The sequence below is a fragment of the Mobula birostris genome, chromosome 25 (assembly GCF_030028105.1).
Source record: "Mobula birostris isolate sMobBir1 chromosome 25, sMobBir1.hap1, whole genome shotgun sequence".
Taxonomy (NCBI): domain Eukaryota; kingdom Metazoa; phylum Chordata; class Chondrichthyes; order Myliobatiformes; family Myliobatidae; genus Mobula; species Mobula birostris.
In genome coordinates, this window is record NC_092394.1 from 45,060,729 (window position 1) to 45,080,344 (window position 19,616).

The 19,616-nt window shown below is 47.4% G+C and overlaps 1 protein-coding gene across 1 annotated transcript in view; it reads right to left on the bottom strand.

The window, feature by feature from the left end:
* The window catches only part of rasa4 (RAS p21 protein activator 4), a 297,934-nt gene that overhangs the window by 197,655 nt on the left and 80,663 nt on the right, over nt 1-19,616 (bottom strand). Inside the window, exon 5 of the mRNA XM_072242873.1 lies at nt 13,447-13,576. Coding sequence (XP_072098974.1) covers nt 13,447-13,576 — 130 coding nt within the window. The remainder of the gene's footprint in view (nt 1-13,446; nt 13,577-19,616) is intronic.

Consider the following 19,616-nt stretch of genomic DNA (forward strand, 5'->3'; position numbering starts at 1 on the left):
TGTATGTGGAGGGTGGGGTTTGATGTTCTTGCCATTTGCATGATTTGCTTTTTGTGTTTGAGGAGGGGGTGATGCTTTTCTTTGAATGACTTCCATCGTTTTATTTTTTATTTTGTGGCTATCTGGAGAAGACAATTCTCAGAGTTGTATCCTGCATATATATTTTGATAATAAATGAACCTTTTGATCTGCTTCACCATTACATTGGTTCAAAAAGCTATTCCACCTTAGGAGCAAGTTAGCACGGTCTTGCCAGCTCCAGCCACGACTCACAGAAGACTCAAGTTATGGCAATGATAACTAATGCAGTTCATTTGTGAAAGGTTTATTTTTCAAAATGTACATTAATAAACATTTCTAATGTAGCATACATCATTGCTAATGAAATACCAAAAGCTCTTTGATTGATCTCATATAATACCTTCAGATCTTAATGATAATGTGGGCACCACTGAATTTCCTTACAACTTAAAAAACAAGCCACCTGACTTCATTCTGGATTTTAACCAAATTAAGACTCATTGTTAAAGCCTCAGTTTTTTTTTACTAATCTGCCTAATATCTATCAGATAGACGTTACACACACATGAACAATAAAATCAAATCTCTATTTCATTTCACAGCAACCTGTGTATTGTATCATGAGTGATGAATCGCTGTTTGGATATAATGGTTATGAGATGGGTTAAATCTAAAATTGTCCTTCTGAAATAGCTGAAAATACACCAGACAGAATTGTCCCTTTCAACTGTCTCCCACTGGAGTGACTCAGTGAAGATAATTTAAACTTACTATCTTCAGGCATGAAAGGTCAGAAAAGACTGCAGTGACCAAGGTTATTGAATTACTGGGCTCAGGATGAGGAGGACTGCAGTTTATATTGTGGAGAATATGGTGGCACAGTAGTTAGTGTCACCTTCACAGCCCCAGCAGCAAGATTTAATCCTGACCTGGTGTGCTGTACATGCAGTGCTTGCACCCTGTGAATGCATGAGTTTCCTTTTAATAATCCGAAAATGATGGTGGATTTATCAGCTGCAATAAATACCCTTTAGTGTAGGTTTATGGTAAAAAGATTCAAAGGAGAGTTGATGGCCTCTTGAAAGAGGGATTGGGTTGTCAATCATAAACATGAGAAAGTCTGCAGGTACTGGAAATCCAAAACAACACACACAAAATGCTGGAAGAACTCAGCAGGTCAGGCAGCCTCTGTGGAAAGGAATAAGCTGTCGATGTTTCGGGCCGAGACCCTTCTTCAGGACTGCGAAGGAAGGGGGAAGGCGTACGATTATAAAAGAGGCAGGCTGGAAGGTGATAGGCGAAGCCAGGTCAAGGGCTGGAGAAGAAAGAATCAGACAGGAGAGGAGAGTGGACCATGGGAAAAAGGGAAGGAGGAGGGTCAGAGAAGAAGGAATTTGTTTACCAGAAGGAGAAATCGATATTCATGCCATCAGGTTGGAGGAAACCCAGACAGAATATAAGGTATTGCTCTTATACCCTGAGGGTGGCCTCATCTTGACACAAGAGGAAGCCATGGATTGACATGTTGGATTGGGAATGGGAAATAAAATGTTTGGTCCCCAATGAGAATGAACTGCTGGGGTAGAGAGAAATAAGGAGAGAGGGAATGAGATTAATTGGATAGTTGGGACTAAAGATAGCATGGACCTGTTGAACAGAATGGCCTCCTTCTGTGTCATCCTTACAAGATTGCTTCCTTATAAGATGTGATTGGAGTATTTATGTCAACATTTGGAATTGATAAATTAGTTTATTATTGTCACTTGTATTGAGGTACTATAGAAAACTTGTCTTAGATGATAGAATATAGAACAGTACAACACAGAATAGGCTCTCGGACCACAGTATTGTGCTGACATTTTAACCTGCTCCAAGATTAATCTAATCTTTCCCTCCAATGTAGCCCTGCATTTTACTTTCACCCCTGTGCCTGTCTCTTACATATCCCTAATGCATCTGCCTCTACCCCCACCCCTGGCAGTGTGTTCCATGCACATACCACGCTCTGTGTAAAATACCTACCTCACCATCCCTCCCCTGTACTTTCCTGCAATGGTTTTAAAAGTATGTCATCTTGTATTAGACGTTGCCGTCATGGGAAAACAGCTTTGGCACGATCAATGCTTCATATCATCTTATACACCTCTGTCAAGTCACCTCTCATCCTCCTTCACTCCATGCTCACTCAACCATTCCTCATAAGGCATATTCTCTAATCCAAGAAAATCTCTGTATTCTCTCTAAAGCTTCCACATCCTTCCTATAATGAGGTGACCAGAACTGAAGCCATTACTCCAGAGTTTTAAAGAGCTGCAACATTACATCATGGCTTCTGAACTGAATTCCCAACCTAATGAAAGCCAACACATCATTAGCCTTCTTAACCACCCTATTAACTTGTGTGGTATCTTTGAGCTTGGACCTATGAGGGATGTACCTCCTGCCAACTGTTCACACAGATCATAACAACAGCGCATTGAGGTGGTACAAGGTAAAACATGAGTGCAGAATAAAGTGTTACAGTTACCCAGAAAGTGCAGTGCAGGTAGACAATAAAGTGTAAGGTCATAACGAGGTAGATTGTGAGGTCAAGAATCCATCCTATCATACTAGGTAACCAATGATGGAGAGTACACGGTAAGCACACTCCTTCACATGTGCATTTATACACACACAAACATTGCCTTGTCATTCTGCTGTAGTGGTGTTGAGTGTGAGCACTTCAATGCTTTCCCTGGTATATTCCAATAATGGGTCCTAAACCAAGATGATGCGTGCGGGTTGGCATTATGGTGCCTTATCTACCATAAATGGTAGAATATTCTAATCCTTTAGTAATGGGGATGTGTAAATTTGTATATGTTGTTTGTATATGTATAAATCTAGAAATGAAAATCCTTTCTGTTTATTTTGTAATGGGATTGTACCTACATTGTGGGGTGCATCATATTCTAATTCACGTGTAGTCTTAAGTTAATTTTGTTGGTAATTAAAGATGGTATGTCCTGGTGCCTAATAAACAGGGCTCTTTGCTCTGAGTAGGAGAGAGAGACTGGAGATGCCAGGAGTTCACATAGGACAACGCACCGATCTATTATTGTGTTTTCTGGCAGGTACTTTTTTGTAAATGTTTCACAAACTTTTTTGTGAGTTTCATTTTTGACACACCTAATAAACAACCTTGCACTAAAGTGCTAAGCAACTCCAGCCATTTTTCCTTTGGTCATAACCCATGTAACCAACAGAACCATTCAATAGATTGGTGAGAGCAGAACAGAATTTCTCACTGAACATGGGATATGCATCCAGCATTCATACCTTTCCCCCAATGGCAGAGGGGAGAAGAAAGAATTCTGGGACAGAATGCATGCCCAGAAGGATTTTTATTTCTAGATTTATTCTGCCTTAAGCAAAAAGGAGTAAATAACCTCCCAGTTACAGAAAGACCAGGGGAGCCTGGGTCCAGTAACTGGGAGATCAGGGGACCCTGGGACAGCAACAGGGAGATTAGGGGATCCTGGGTCCAGTAACTGGGAGATCAGGGGAGCCTGGGTCCAGTAACAGGGAGATCAGGTGACCCTGGCTCCAGTAAACAGGGAGATCAGGGGACCCTGGGTCCAGTAACAGGGAGATCAGGGGACCCTGGGTCCAGTAACTGGGAGATCAGGGGACCCTGGGTCCAGTAACAGGGAGATTAGGGGATCCTGGGTCCAGTAACTGGGAGATCAGGGGATCCTGGGTCCAGTAACAGGGAGATTAGGGGATCCTGGGTCCAGTAACTGGGAGATCAGGGGACCCTGGGTCCAGTAAACATGGAGATCAGGGGACCTTGGGTCCAGTAACTGGGAGATCAGGGGATCCTGAGTCCAGTAAACAGGGAGATCAGGGGACCCTGGGTCCAGTAACTGGGAGATCAGGGGACCCTGGGTCCAGTAAACAGGGAGATCAGGGGACCCTGGGACCAGTAACTGGGAGATCAGGGGATCCTGGGTCCAGTAAACAGGGAGATCAGGGGACCCTGGGTCCAGTAACTGGGAGATCAGGGGACCCTGGGTCCAGTAACAGGGAGATTAGGGGATCCTGGGTCCAGTAACTGGGAGATCAGGGGACCCTGGGTCCAGTAACAGGGAGATCAGGGGACCCTGGGTCCAGTAAACAGGGAGATCAGGGGATCCTGGGTCCAGTAACTGGGAGATCAGGGGACCCTGGGTCCAGTAACAGGGAGATCAGGGGACCCTGGGTCCAGTAACAGGGAGATCAGGGGACCCTGGGTCCAGTAACTGGGAGATCAAGGGACCCTGGGTACAGTAACTGGGAGATCAGGGGAGCCTGGGTCCAGTAACAGGGAGATCAGGGGACCCTGGGTCCAGTAATGGGGAAATCAGGAGACCCTGGGTCCAGTAACTGGGAGATCAGGGGACCCTGGGTCCAGTAACAGGGAGATCAAGGGAGCCTAGGTCCAGTAACTGGGAGATCAGGGGACCCTGGGTCCAGTAACTGGGAGATCAGGGGACCCTGGGACAGCAACAGGGAGATCAGGGGACCCTGGGTCCAGTAAACAAAGAGATCAGGGGAGCCTGGGTCCAGTAACGGGGAGATCAGGGGACCCTGGGACAGCAACAGGGAGATCAGGTGACCCTGGCTCCAGTAAACAGGGAGATCAGGGGATCCTGGGTCCAGTAACAGGGAGATTAGGGGATCCTGGGTCCAGTAACTGGGAGATCAGGGGATCCTGGGTCCAGTAACAGGGAGATCAGGGGATCCTGGGTCCAGTAAACAGGGAGATCAGGGGACCCTGGGTCCAGTAACTGGGAGATCAGGGGACCCTGGGTCCAGTAAACAGGGAGATCAGGGGACACTGGGTCCAGTAAACAGGGAGATCAGGGGACCCTGGGACCAGTAACTGGGAGATCAGGGGATCCTGGGTCCAGTAAACAGGGAGATCAGGGGACCCTGGGTCCAGTAACTGGGAGATCAGGGGACCCTGGGTCCAGTAACAGGGAGATCAGGGGATCCTGGGTCCAGTAACTGGGAGATCAGGGGACCCTGGGTCAAGTAACAGGGAGATCAGGGGACCCTGGGTCCAGTAACTGAGAGATCAGGGGACCCTGGGTACAGTAACAGGGAGATCAAGGGAGCCTAGGTCCAGTAACTGGGAGATCAGGGGACCCTGGGACAGCAACAGGGAGATCAGGGGACCCTGGGACAGCAACAGGGAGATCAGGGGACCCTGGGACAGCAACAGGGAGATCAGGGGACCCTGGGTCCAGTAAACAAAGAGATCAGGGGACCCTGGGTCCAGTAACGGGGAGATCAGGGGACCCTGGGACAGCAACAGGGAGATTAGGGGATCCTGGGTCCAGTAACTGGGAAATCAGGGGACCCTGGGTCCAGTAACTGGGAGATCAGGGGAGCCTGGGTCCAGTAACAGGGAGATCAGGGGACCCTGGATCCAGTAATGGGGAAATCAGGAGACCCTGGGTCCAGTAACTGGGAGATCAGGTGACCCTGGCTCCAGTAAACAGGGAGATCAGGGGATCCTGGGTCCAGTAACAGGGAGATTAGGGGATCCTGGGTCCAGTAACAGGGAGATCAGGGGATCCTGGGTCCAGTAACAGGAAGATTAGGGGATCCTGGGTCCAGTAACTGGGAGATCAGGGGACCCTGGGTCCAGTAAACATGGAGATCAGGGGACCTTGGGTCCAGTAACTGGGAGATCAGGGGATCCTGAGTCCAGTAAACAGGGAGATCAGGGGACCCTGGGTCCAGTAACTGGGAGATCAGGGGACCCTGGGTCCAGTAAACAGGGAGATCAGGGGACCCTGGGTCCAGTAAACAGGGAGATCAGGGGATCCTGGGTCCAGTAAACAGGGAGATCAGGGGACCCTGGGTCCAGTAACTGGGAGATCAGGGGACCCTGGGTCCAGTAACAGGGAGATTAGGGGATCCTGGGTCCAGTAACTGGGAGATCAGAGGACCCTGGGTCCAGTAACAGGGAGATCAGGGGACCCTGGGTCCAGTAAACAGGGAGATCAGGGGATCCTGGGTCCAGTAACTGGGAGATCAGGGGACCCTGGGTCCAGTAACAGGGAGATCAGGGGACTGTGGGTCCAGTAAACTGGGAGATCAGGGGACCCTGCATCCAGTAACTGGGAGATCAGGGGACCCTGGGTCCAGTAACAGGGAGATCAGGGGACCCTGGGTCCAGTAACTGGGAGATCAGGGGACCCTGGGTCCAGTAACTGGGAGATCAGGGGAGCCTGGGTCCAGTAACTGGGAGATCAGGGGACCCTGGGTCCAGTAATGGGGAAATCAGGAGACCCTGGGTCCAGTAACTGGGAGATCAGGGGACCCTGGGTCCAGTAACAGGGAGATCAAGGGAGCCTAGGTCCAGTAACTGGGAGATCAGGGGACCCTGGGTCCAGTAACTGGGAGATCAGGGGACCCTGGGTCCAGTAAACAGGGAGATCAGGGGACCCTGGGTCCAGTAACTGGGAGATCAGGGGACCCTGGGTCCAGTAACAGGGAGATCAGGGGACCCTGGGTCCAGTAACTGAGAGATCAGGGGACCCTGGGTCCAGTAACAGGGAGATCAAGGGAGCCTAGGTCCAGTAACTGGGAGATCAGGGGACCCTGGGACAGCAACAGGGAGATCAGGGGACCCTGGGTCCAGTAAACAAAGAGATCAGGGGACCCTGGGTCCAGTAACGGGGAGATCAGGGGAGCCTGGGTCCAGTAACGGGGAGATCAGGGGACCCTGGGACAGCAACAGGGAGATCAGGTGACCCTGGCTCCAGTAAACAGGGAGATCAGGGGATCCTGGGTCCAGTAACTGGGAGATCAGGGGATCCTGGGTCCAGTAACAGGGAGATTAGGGGATCCTGGGTCCAGTAACTGGGAGATCAGGGGACCCTGGATCCAGTAAACAGGGAGATCAGGGGACCTTGGGTCCAGTAACAGGGAGATCAGGGGATCCTGGGTCCAGTAAACAGGGAGATCAGGGGACCCTGGGTCCAGTAAACAGGGAGATCAGGGGACCCTGGGACCAGTAACTGGGAGATCAGGGGATCCTGAGTCCAGTAAACAGGGAGATCAGGGGACCCTGGGTCCAGTAACTGGGAGATCAGGGGACCCTGGGTCCAGTAACAGGGAGATCAGGGGACCCTGGGTCCAGTAACTGAGAGATCAGGGGACCCTGGGTCCAGTAACAGGGAGATCAAGGGAGCCTAGGTCCAGTAACGGGGAGATCAGGGGACCCTGGGACAGCAACAGGGAGATCAGGGGACCCTGGCTCCAGTAAACAGGGAGATCAGGGGATCCTGGGTCCAGTAACAGGGAGATTAGGGGATCCTGGGTCCAGTAACTGGGAGATCAGGGGATCCTGGGTCCAGTAACAGGGAGATTAGGGGATCCTGGGTCCAGTAACTGGGAGATCAGGGGACCCTGGGTCCAGTAACAGGGAGATCAGGGGACCCTGGGTCCAGTAACTGGGAGATCAGGGGACCCTGGGTCCAGTAACAGGGAGATCAGGGGACTGTGGGTCCAGTATACTGGGAGATCAGGGGACCCTGCATCCAGTAACTGGGAGATCAGGGGACCCTGGATCCAGTAACAGGCAAATCAGGGGACCCTGGGTCCAGTAACTGGGAGATCAGGGGACCCTGGGTCCAGTAACTGGGAGATCAGGGGAGCCTGGGTCCAGTAACAGGGAGATCAGGGGACTCTGGATCCAGTAATGGGGAAATCAGGAGACCTTGGGTCCAGTAACTGGGAGATCAGGGGAGCCTGGGTCCAGTAACAGGGAGATCAGGGGACCCTGGATCCAGTAATGGGGAAATCAGGAGACCCTGGGTCCAGTAACTGGGAGATCAGGTGACCCTGGCTCCAGTAAACAGGGAGATCAGGGGATCCTGGGTCCAGTAACAGGGAGATTAGGGGATCCGGGGTCCAGTAACAGGGAGATCAGGGGATCCTGGGTCCAGTAACAGGAAGATTAGGGGATCCTGGGTCCAGTAACTGGGAGATCAGGGGACCCTGGGTCCAGTAAACATGGAGATCAGGGGACCTTGGGTCCAGTAACTGGGAGATCAGGGGATCCTGAGTCCAGTAAACAGGGAGATCAGGGGACCCTGGGTCCAGTAACTGGGAGATCAGGGGACCCTGGGACAGCAACAGGGAGATCAGGGGACCCTGGGTCCAGTAAACAAAGAGATCAGGGGACCCTGGGTCCAGTAACAGGGAGATCAAGGGAGCCTGGGTCCAGTTACTGGGAGATCAGGGGACCCTGGGTCCAGTAACTGGGAGATCAGGGGACCCTGGGACAGCAACAGGGAGATCAGGGGACCCTGGGTCCAGTAACGGGGAGATCAGGGGATCCTGGGTCCAGTAACAGGGAGATCAAGGGACCCTGGGTCCAGTAACAGGGAGATCAGGGGAGCTTGGGTCCAGTAACAGGGAGATCAGAGGACCCTGGGTCCAGTAACTGGGAGATAAGGGGACTGTGGGTCCAGCAACAGGGAGATCAGGGGACCCTGTGACAGCAACAGGGAGATCAGGGGACTGTGGGTCCAGTAACAGGGAGATCAGGGGACCCTGAGTCGAGTAACTGGGAGATCTGGGGACTGTGGGTCCAGTAACTGGGAGGAAATGAAGAAAATTAGCATCATCATTGCAGCAGTGTTGGTTAAATTGGAGGTTAATATATACTGATTGACTGAATGCATAAAAGCATGCAGGAATGGTCAAGAGATTCAGTTGTTGGTCAAACAAAACATGAGAATGGGGAATAAATGTGATCTAAGTGACCTTGACATTGGAATGAATGTTGGTGCCATTTGGAGTGGCTTGATAATCTCAGAAACTGCTGATCTGGTATTTTCACGCACAACAATTTCTAGAGTTTACAGAGAACGTTGCCGCAAACATTCAGTGAGAGGCAGTTTTGTCGGTGAAAACACCTTGGTAATGAGAGAGGTCAAAGTAGAATGGCTAGACTGGTTCAAGTTATTTGACAGCAACTCAAATACCACTGTTAGAGCAGTGGTGTGAAGAAGATCATCTCTGAACGCATCAACTCTGCCATAGTTGGATGCATCAGCAAGGGAGTTGAGGCTGAGCACAGGGCTACGGTAGGAAACTTTGTCACATGGTGTGAGCAGAATTATCTGCAGCTTAATGTGAAAAAGACTAAGGAGCTGGTGGTAGACCTGAGGAGAGCTAAGGTACCAGTGACCCCTGTTTCCACCCAGGGGATCAGTGTGGACATGGTGGAGGATTACAAATACCTGGGGATACGAATTGACAATAAACTGGACTGGTCAAAGAACACTGAGGCTGCCTACAAGAAGGGTCAGAGCCGTCTCTATTTCCTGAGGAGACTGAGGTCCTTTAACATCTGTCGGACGATGCTGAGGATGTTCTACGACTCTGTGGTGGCCAGTGCAATCATGTTTGCTGTTGTGTGCTGGGGCAGCAGGCTGACGGTAGCAGACACCAACAGAATCAAAAAACTCATTTGTAAGGCCAGTGATGTTGTGGGGATGGAACTGGACTCTCTGACGGTGGTGTCTGAAAAGAGGATGCTGTCCAAGTTGCATGCCATCTTGGACAATGTCTCCCATCCTCTACATAATGTACTGGTTGGGCACAGGAGTACATTCAGCCAGAGACTCATTCCACCGAGATGCAACACAGAGCGTCATAGGAAGTCATTCCTGCCTGTGGCCATCAAACTTTACAACTCCTCCCTTGGAGGGTCAGACACCCTGAGCCAATAGGCTGGTCCTGGACTTATTTCCTGGCATAATTTACATATTACTATTTAATTATTTATGGTTTTATCACTATTTAATTATTTATGGTGCAACTGTAATGAAAACCAATTTCCCCCAGGATCAATAAAGTATGACTATGACAATGACAACACATTGACCCTGTTGAAGTGGATGGGCTACAGTAGTGCAAGACCACTAACATACACTCAGTGGCCACTTTATGAGATACAGGAGATACCTAATGAAGCGGACGTGAAGAGTAGCTTCAGGGACCGATAGAATGTGCTCCAGAATACTGAAGAAAGTGACCTAGAAATAATGGATGTATCAATGGTTATGTTTCATCATTCTTTTTGACTCTAGATTAGTTCTTCTGGATTGCAGGGTAGTTACTATAGCCAGACTATTTAAAAAACAGAAAGAGAAAACAGGAATTATAGACCACTTAGCCTGATACTGGTAATGAAGGAATTGCTACCTTATTACTAAAGATCAAAGAAGTTGGAAAACAGTGATAGGATTGGTCAAAGGTCAGCACAGGGTCATCAAAAGGGAAATAATGCTGGTCAAAGTGACTGGAATGTTTTGGAGCAGATGGGCATAAGGAGAGCACTCCTTGTATACTTTATGTACTTTTGGTCCTATCTGGGGAAGGATATCTTTGCTATGGAAGATTCACCAGACTAACTCCTGGAGTGGCAGGACTGGCATGTGAGGACAGATTGGAGCAGCTGTATTTATACCCACTATAGTTTAGAGAACTCACTGAGTGCCACAACAATAATCTCACACAACGTCAGCAAACCAAAGAGTTGAGGAGGAAAAGTGGAGGTCCATAAGCCAATCCTCATTCAGGAATTGGAGGCGGAAGCGGAGGTGTCCAGAATTTATTGGACATGATAAATTCTGTTGTGTTATCACATCAGAGGATCTGTCCAGGGACTAGCACGCAAGTGCCATCACAAAGAAGCACCACAGTGCCACTACCTCCTTGAAGTTTGCACAGATTTGGCACATCATCCAAAACTTTGATGAATATCTATAGACGCACAGTGGAAAACATCCTGACTGGTTGCACCACAACCCGGTATGGAAACACCAATGCCCAAGGATGGAAAAGCTTACAAACATGAGTGGGTAGAGCCCAGTCCATCATGGGCAAAGCTCTCCCCACCATTAAGCCACGTTCTCTTCTCGTGGTGGCCATCAGGAAGGAGGAACTAGGACCCACACTACCAGGTTCAGGAACAGTTACCACCCTTCAATTCACAGGCTCCTGAAGCAACATGGATAACTTCATTTCTCTCAATTCTGAACAGATTCCACAACCTATAGACTCTTTCTAGAACTCTACAACTGACGTTCTCAGTATTTATTTTTTCTATTTGCATTGTTTGTTTTTTTTTGCACAATGGTTGTTTGTCAGTCTCTGTGTGTAATTTTTCATTAATTCTATTGAATTTCTCTGTTCTACTGTGAATGCCTGCAAGAAAATTAATCTCAAGATAGCACATGGTGACATGTATATACTTGGATGATAAATTTATTTTGGCGGTTAAGATGGCACTACCGAATGCATGTGACAGCTCTGGTAGTTAAAAACCTAATAAATCCAACTAAAAGCATCACTAAAATACCTTTTCTGAGGTAATTTGTGTTAAATTATCGTTGCAAAGAGTGAAGGGGCGAGCAATGGTGAAGTGAGCTTGGGGCACGAGCTGAAATGGTGTGTTGCAGAATTGTTGCAGATGGAGTTCTGCAACATTACAGATGCCTGTACAACAGGCCCAAGTGTGAGGCTGGACCACTCAGGGCACCAAGAAGAAAAGTCTGGGCCCAGGCAGAGGAGATTCATTGCCTTTACAACTGGCCTGAGTGCGAGTCTGGATCCTTCTGGGCACCAAGTTGCTTTGAAGAGGTTGAGAGCAGCTTTGGGCTGGACGGCGAAATTGGGACCCAGAGCAAGTATGGTCTAGGCCCAGAGTCTTTCACTGCAGCACTGCCCGGGTCCCAGTGCGAGGTACGATATGCTGTTGAGACAATTTAAAAGCCGGCCCAGATCGGAGGCGAGAGCCTATTTTGCTCACTCTCTGTGATGTTCTCTCCTCTTCAGGGTGCTGGAGCCTTTCCCTGTTCCATCGTTTGGTCAATTTAAACGCCGGCCCAGATAGACTGAAAAGACGGGGTGTTGGGATCCAGGGCAAGAACTGATTTTTCTCATTCTCTACAATGGTCACTCCTCTCTCGTTATGGTACCGAGTCTATGAAGACTGGCACGGCTGTTGTGCTTCGTGCCTGCTAATATAATGAACAGATAAGCAAGGCTTTGGGTCTACTCTGAGGTTCAAATCTGAGGACTCAATTTGTGGCTCGGAATGTTGCTCACTTCAATTGTTTGCACGTTTTGTGCTTTTTTCTCTCCCTCTTGTGTATCAGCTGTTGGTCTTTTATTCTAATATTTTTAAATTGGTTTCTTTCAGGTTTCTTGCTTTGTGGCTACCTGTAAGCAAGCAAATCTCAAGGTTGTATAATTTATATATTCTTTGATAATAAATGTACTTGAATCTTGACTCTTGAACTTTGATTTAGGGTAAACCACTTAGGACTGGGTTGATGTGGAACAGCTACACCCAAAGGGAAAGCTGTGACAATCTCTACCACAGCAGACAATTGATATCAAGTCATTAAAAATATTGAAGGAGTTAGATATAGTTCCAAAAGCTAAAGACATCAAAGGTTATGGGAAAGAAAGTGGATCAGGAAACAGTATCTGGACAATCAGCCATGATTCTATGGGATAGCAGAGGCAGGCTCGGAGAGCTGACTGACCTCGTTCAGCTCCTATTTTCTTTGTATGTACATCTCTTTCCATCAAAACTTGTTACTTGGTAATTTCACTTAGCGTGAAATTCATACTGTTGAAATTCCTGAAACATTTGCACGGAGAAGTTAAAATCACAGGCTGGATATTGTTATTTAATAGGTCTGCAAGAAACCACACTTCTATGGTACAATTGGGTATTGTGAACGTTTCAAGGAATTTGGAGGGTTGGTCCAAGCCTCTACAATGCAGCTAGCACACTAATAACATTGCTCCAGATTAAAATCACTTTCACTTCCCCTGAGACTAAAGCAGAGAATGTAAGCATCCAGCCAATAGACCAGGAAACTCATGTAGGAACACTTCCAACTGACGTAAAATCACAGTCTCACACACACACACACAGAAATACATAACAAAACACATCCACACTCACATAAACACTACATAGTCCTACAGACATGAAAATTATGCTAAACTCCCAACACATACTATATGCACAATACACAGAGGAGACATATTACTAACAAAGCAACACACTTAATCACACACAATATTCAAATATACATACAAAATAGAAACAAGCTGTACACAGAGACACTCCCCATTTCTATCACTGCAAACTATCAGTGCTCTTATCACAAGGTTGCCAGCTTCCTTCTGCACTTCAAAGCTGTTATACACCAGTACTTAACCTTGCCCGGGTGAAGCTCTGCTTACAGACACCGTCTCTCAGAGATTTTGTAAATTGATTTTCCTATTGCATAAATGTTCAATGAGTTATCCCACAGACATTTCCTGGATTTCTCCTGCTCTTCACCCCACACCTACCTTGCTTCAAACACGTGACAACGCAGCCTTGAGGTTGAGCCGTTACTGCAAATCTCGATCCGAAGATGGATCTCCCCCTGGACCTCCTCATCTGGATCAATTTCACTCAGGGACATCCAACTGTCCACACCTAGACAGGAGAGAGAGTTCCTTTAGTGGGAATAAAGCAGACACTGAGCTTATAGAAACAGGCACAGGATGTTAAACGTCGCCACGAGAGATTCTGGAGATGCTGGAAGTCCAGAGCAACACACACAAAAGTGCTAGAGGAGCTCAGCAGGTCAGGCAGCATCCGTGTGTGTGTGTGCTGTGTGTGTGTGTGTGTGCCCTTAACTCCTGGTGGAGTCATCGGGGCGCCGTCATGACAAGATTTTCGCACCGATCTTTTTGGTATGCTCATCATACAGCGTGTCTTGGGCATCTGAAACCTGGCGGATCCCATCCCTCTCCAGGTTTTTTTTTACGAGGTCAAGTTGTTAGCTCGACACTCAACCCAGGCACGGATGGAGAGCGTGCAAGGGAGCCGGCCGGATTCGAACCCGGGACCAAAGTCCAGCGCTGATGCCACTACGCCACCAGCCAGTTTAGACAGCATCTATGGAAAGGAATAAATATAGAACATTTCGGGCCAAAGCCTTTCATCAGGACTCACGGCCGGAAAATTTGGCTTTATTCCTCTCCATAGGTGCTGCCTGACCTGCTGAGTTCCTCCGATATTTTGTGTGTGTTGCATGGGAAGTTTAACAGCTTGATTAGGTATGGTTGATTTGTACCTTAATCTCCTTCACCTACCCACGTAGGTCCCATACTCTTCCGCTCCCTGGCTACACTGGAACGGGAGGCGTTACATCGTTTGCAACATGAAAATCAGAGGAGTTTGTAAGGTGAGGAGGAAGTGAGGAGGCTACTATTAGTCTCTGTACTACAGCTGGCCACAGACTCTGTGGCTGTGACACTAATAAATGCCACCACATTCTGCTCTAAGCCTCTAAGCGTGTATAGATATTGCTGTGCTGGTAATGAACTGTCCTGAACTTATGGTGTGACTTCCATTGCAGGCTTCTCGGTGCCCTTTAACTGATACAGAAATGGCTTCACGTAGTGACATCCAGCTTCAAGCGGCCTGATCCTCTCACAGAACTGAGATCTGTGGGCACGTACTAAGGCAGTTAACCGTTGATGTTGAAACAGTTCTTCTAACACCCTGAGATCACTGACTAGGTGGCATCCTTCTGCCTGGAGTGCAATGCCTGGCAAATCCCAGGCGCAGGCACAGAGCCAAGCCCTCCCTTAGCACGAATGGTCAGCTGCACTGAAAGGACAGCTTTGACAGCCAGTGAGGCCCTGCCTTCAGGCCCACCATCTTGAGAGGTGACTACTACTGAATGCTTGTAAATTCCTTGTAAAATCGCACGAGCTGTTGAGACATCTTTCAAAAACTGCAAAAAAAAAGTTAAAACTGAAAAATATTGAGAAGTTGAAAGACTTATGAGCAATTGACAGCATAGAAACTACCATAGAATCGTAGCGTTATACCGAGCTGAAACAAGCCCTTTGGCTCACTCTTACACTCTGACCAAGGTGCCAACCTGAGCTGCTCCCCTTGGCCTGCATTTGACCATTACCTTCTGAACCTTTCTTATCCAAATATCTTTTAAGAGACATAATTGTACCCACCCCCTACCACTGCCTCTGGCAGCTCATTCCATATACCACCACCTCAGAAAAACCTGCCCCTTCAGACCGTCTCCTTTTCCTCACATATTAAACCTATGTCCTTGAGTTTTTGGCTTGCGTACTCTGGGAAAAACACAGTACCCAACTACTTCTAAATGAAATTAAAAGCACTAGTTATGTCCCTCCACGAGTTGATAACACCCTTCATTTCAATTGGGCTGCAGTCCTTCAGCCGGGAATCTACCAGCTGCCCACTTAACAACACATACAAAATGCTGGAGCAGCTCAGCAGGTCAGGCAACATCTATGGAAATAAATAAACAGTCAATGTTTCGGGCTGGGACCCTTCTTCAGGACTGAGAAGGTGCGGGGAAGACACTAGAATAAAAAGGTGGGGGGGGGGTGGGAAGGAGGATTGCAAGAAGGCAATAGGTGAAGCCAGGTGAGCAGCAAAGGTTAAGACTGGAAAAGCAAGAATCTGACAGGAGAGGAGAGTGGACTATAGGAGAAAGGGGAGAAGGAGGGGACCCAGGGGAAGGTGATAGGCAGGTGAGAAGAGGCAAAAGGCCCAGAGTGGGGAATAGAAGAGGAAGGGAGGGAAGGGTTCTTTTTTTAAACTGGAAGGAGAAATCGATGTTCATGCCACCAGGTTGGAGGCTGCCCAGACGGTATATCAGGTGTTGCTCTTCCACCCTGAGGGTGGCCTCATCTTGGCACAGGAGGAGGCCACGGACCAACATGTTGGAACGGGAATGGGAATTGGGATTAAAATGTTAGGCCACCGGGAAGTTCCGCTTTTGGCGGATGGAGAGGAGGCGTCCGACGAAACGGTCCTCCAATTTACCACAGGTCTCACCAGCGTAGAGGAGACTGTATTGAGAGCATCAGAATCACTGACAACCCCAGCAGATTTGCAGTGAAGTGTCGCCTCCGTTGTCTGTGACATATACACTCAAGTGACATGGACAAAGACATAAATGGGCTGGTTAGTAAGTTTGCAGATGACTGTTTGTACTTGGACAGGTACGTGGAGGGGAGAGGCCGAATGGCACTCGCTGGGTGGGCACCATTGTTGGCATGGATTGGTTGGGCCGTAGGGCCTAAATCTATGACTCCATGACACAAAAGTTGGTAGAGATGTAGATAGTGAAGAAGTTTGTGAAGGGATACAGTAAGGTGAAAATCTGATAGAGACAGGGGCATAGAAAAGCCAGGAGCTTAATCCAGATACATGTGAGGCATTGCAATTGCAAAGGTCAAATGCAAGGGATCAGGTAAGTGACAGGACCCTAAGGAGCATTGATCTACTGGGGGACCTTGGGGTATAAATTCATAGCTCACCCAAAGTAGCAACGTGAGTGGACAGGGCAGTAGAGAAGGCAAATGGCATACTTGCCTTCATCAGTCAAGGCAGCGAGTTTCAAAGTGGGGAAGGCACATTATAGCTGTATAAATGTTTAAGGGGCATTAGGCAGCGTCTATGGAGGAAAATGGACGGTCGATGTTTTGGGTTGAGAATCTTCATAACAACTGGAAAGCAGGGAAATGGCCAGTACGAAAAAGGTGGAGCAAGAGCTGAGAAATGCTAGCAAATGGCTTTAGCTTAAATGGGAATCTTGGTCAGTATTCTGCCGATGGGCCGAAAGGTCTGCTTCCGTGCTACGTGACTATGGCATTGGGAGATGGTCATCCACAGCAGTTTACCTACCCAGTCATTATTTCAGATTGCCGTTTAGCAGTGGACAGTGTGTGAGGTGTCAATTCCCACATTACAATGGTCACTACACCTCAGAATTGTGAAGACCATGAAAGACTTGGCTAAATGCAGACCTTTTCTTCCAGGTTAAATCATCTCTACAAGGCATTTTCATTGTCCTTGTCAATAGAGAGTGAATATAGAGACTCGTACAAGCACTCAGCTATCCTACATTGCTATTATGAAATGAGGTGGCAAATGCTAGATTTCAGCACTGCCTCCAAGAACTGGGGTCCTCCCAAAAATAAATAAAACGATCAGTGACAAAACTCATGACTGGTCCAGAATTAGGAGCGGGGCAGGGAACGTGGATGAGGGTAGAGATGGGCACACAGAAACAAGGAAGGATTCAGCCGATAGTCTGCACCTGTCTTCATGACACGTGACTCAATCATTTGAAATAATCAAGATAAATACTGCCAGTGATTTAATGCAAAATGAACACAATTGATCAAACAACTTTGAATTGAAAGAGCACAATAGAATTGAAGCATTCTCCATCATAATAACACCGCTCGTTACACAATCATTCCATGTGAGAAACTATCTATATCCACAATGATTACTGACTGCAATTCCACTCAGCATCTGATGATGGTTTAAAAAAGTGACTGTATCCATAGGAACTGCTGTTCGAAGTTGTCCCTTGTCTCACCAGAAAGGCAGTGACTTTGCACAATGAAGCAATAACTAAGTTGTTTTTTTTGTCCTCAGGATAGAATGCTTTTATTGCTCCATAGTTAGCCCTGAGAACTGTTGTGTCTCCTGAAGTAATTGCTTCACACCTGACTGGCTCTCTGACCCACCTCAGAGGTTTCAGAATCGAACTACATGGTGTTGGTCAGAGCAACGTACAGCTCAGATCAGATAAAGGTGGACCATCCTTTTACAACATTGCTGGGCCATTTGGGTTTTTGCGTTCCCGCCCTGCAATAGAGTAATTCATCGAGTGCAGTCTGAGCACCAGATCACAAACTGGTAAACTGGTCAGAAATCACATCTCAAGAAACTGGTCTTTGTTAAGCTGAGCAACAAGAGGTGCAGTTCCTAAAAGTAAGCTTGCAAGGAGGTCCAACTCTATTTCCTTACCTACTCAATGATGCAAAGCAAATACACTGAGGCACTGAGGGTGAGAGCTGTACAACTGGGCAACAACAGAACTGGAGCTAATGAACATCTTCAGAAGGATGAATGTGGAAGTGAGGGACTGATTGAATAAATTAACATCTGCAGAGACAAATAGAACACCAAAAGGAGGTCATGGTTAGTGAAAGAAGTGCAGTTGAAGCAACATGGATATTGCTTTTTGCCATGGTCCAGTACATAGACGATAGCTCAGCAGCTTTGAGGAGCCCAAGCAGTCATTTCCCATAGTTTTGACTTTAATGTTGATTTGTGGTGAAGTTCTTTGCTGTGGCTTGTTAACTCAAAAACCATGTAAAGCATATTTTGAGGCATTTAAAAAAATATTTTCTGTATCTAGATTCTCTAGATTACTTTTTAAATTGTTTTGGTTTAGGTTCTGTTTTACAGGTTCTGAAAATTTCTACACGCATTTAATAGGTCATGTCCAAGCTCATTGTCACGGGCATTTCCTACCCAGGTATAAATGCCACAGAACTTAAGCTTTCTGCAGGAGCTCAGTACCTCACAAATGTTAACAAAATTTAAGGTCTGTTGCATTCTGTCTTTTTACTCCCTGCATGATAGACGGAAAGGAAGTTCAGGGGGATAACCCCCTACCACCCTGTCCAACTTGGTGCAGGAAGCATTCAATTGCAATTATAGATCAACCAATATCGCAAAAGCCAATAAGAGATAGGAACAGAATTAGTCCATTCGGCCTGTCGAATCTGCTCCATCATTACATTATGGCTGATCCATTTTTCCTCCCAACCCATTCTCCTGTCTTCTCCCCATAACCTTTCATCCTGCCTTAAATACACCCAATGACCTGGCTTCCACAGCAGCCTGTGGCAACAAATTCCAATGATTCACCACCCTCTGGCTAAAGAAATTCCTCCTCATCTCTGTTCTAGATGGATATCCCTCTATTCTGAGACTGTGCCCTCTGGTCACATCCACTCTATCTAGGCCTTTCAACATTTGATAGGTTTCAATGGGTCTTAATATTCAAAATTCCAGTAAGAACAGGCCCACAGTCAACAAACACTCTTCCTATAATAGCCCTTTCATTCCTGGAGAAATAGTACATGTCCCAAGCTTATTGTCGTGGGCAATTCTCGTGAACATCCTCTGAGCACCCTCCAATGTCAGCACATCCTTTCTTAGATAAAGATCCCAAAACTGCTCACATTACTCCAAGTGAGGCCTCACTAGCTACATCTTTACATCCTTGCTTTTTTATTCTATTCCCCTCGAAATGAATGCTAACATGGCATTTGCCTTCCTCACTACTGATTCAACCTGCAAGTTAACCTTTAGGGAATCCTGCACAAGAACTCCCAAGTCCCTTTGCACTTTGGATTTTTGAATTTTCTGTCCACTTAGAAAATAGTCTACGCTTTTGTTTCTTCGACCAAAGTGCATGATCATACACTTCCTGACTCTGTGTTCCATCTCTCACTTCTTTGCCCATTCTCCTAATCTGTCTAAATCCTTCTGCAGCCTCCTTGCATCGTCAACACTACTTGCCCCTCAGTCTATCTTTCTATAATCTGCGAACTTGGCCACAAAGCCATCAATTCCGTCATTCATATCATTGACCATATAATGT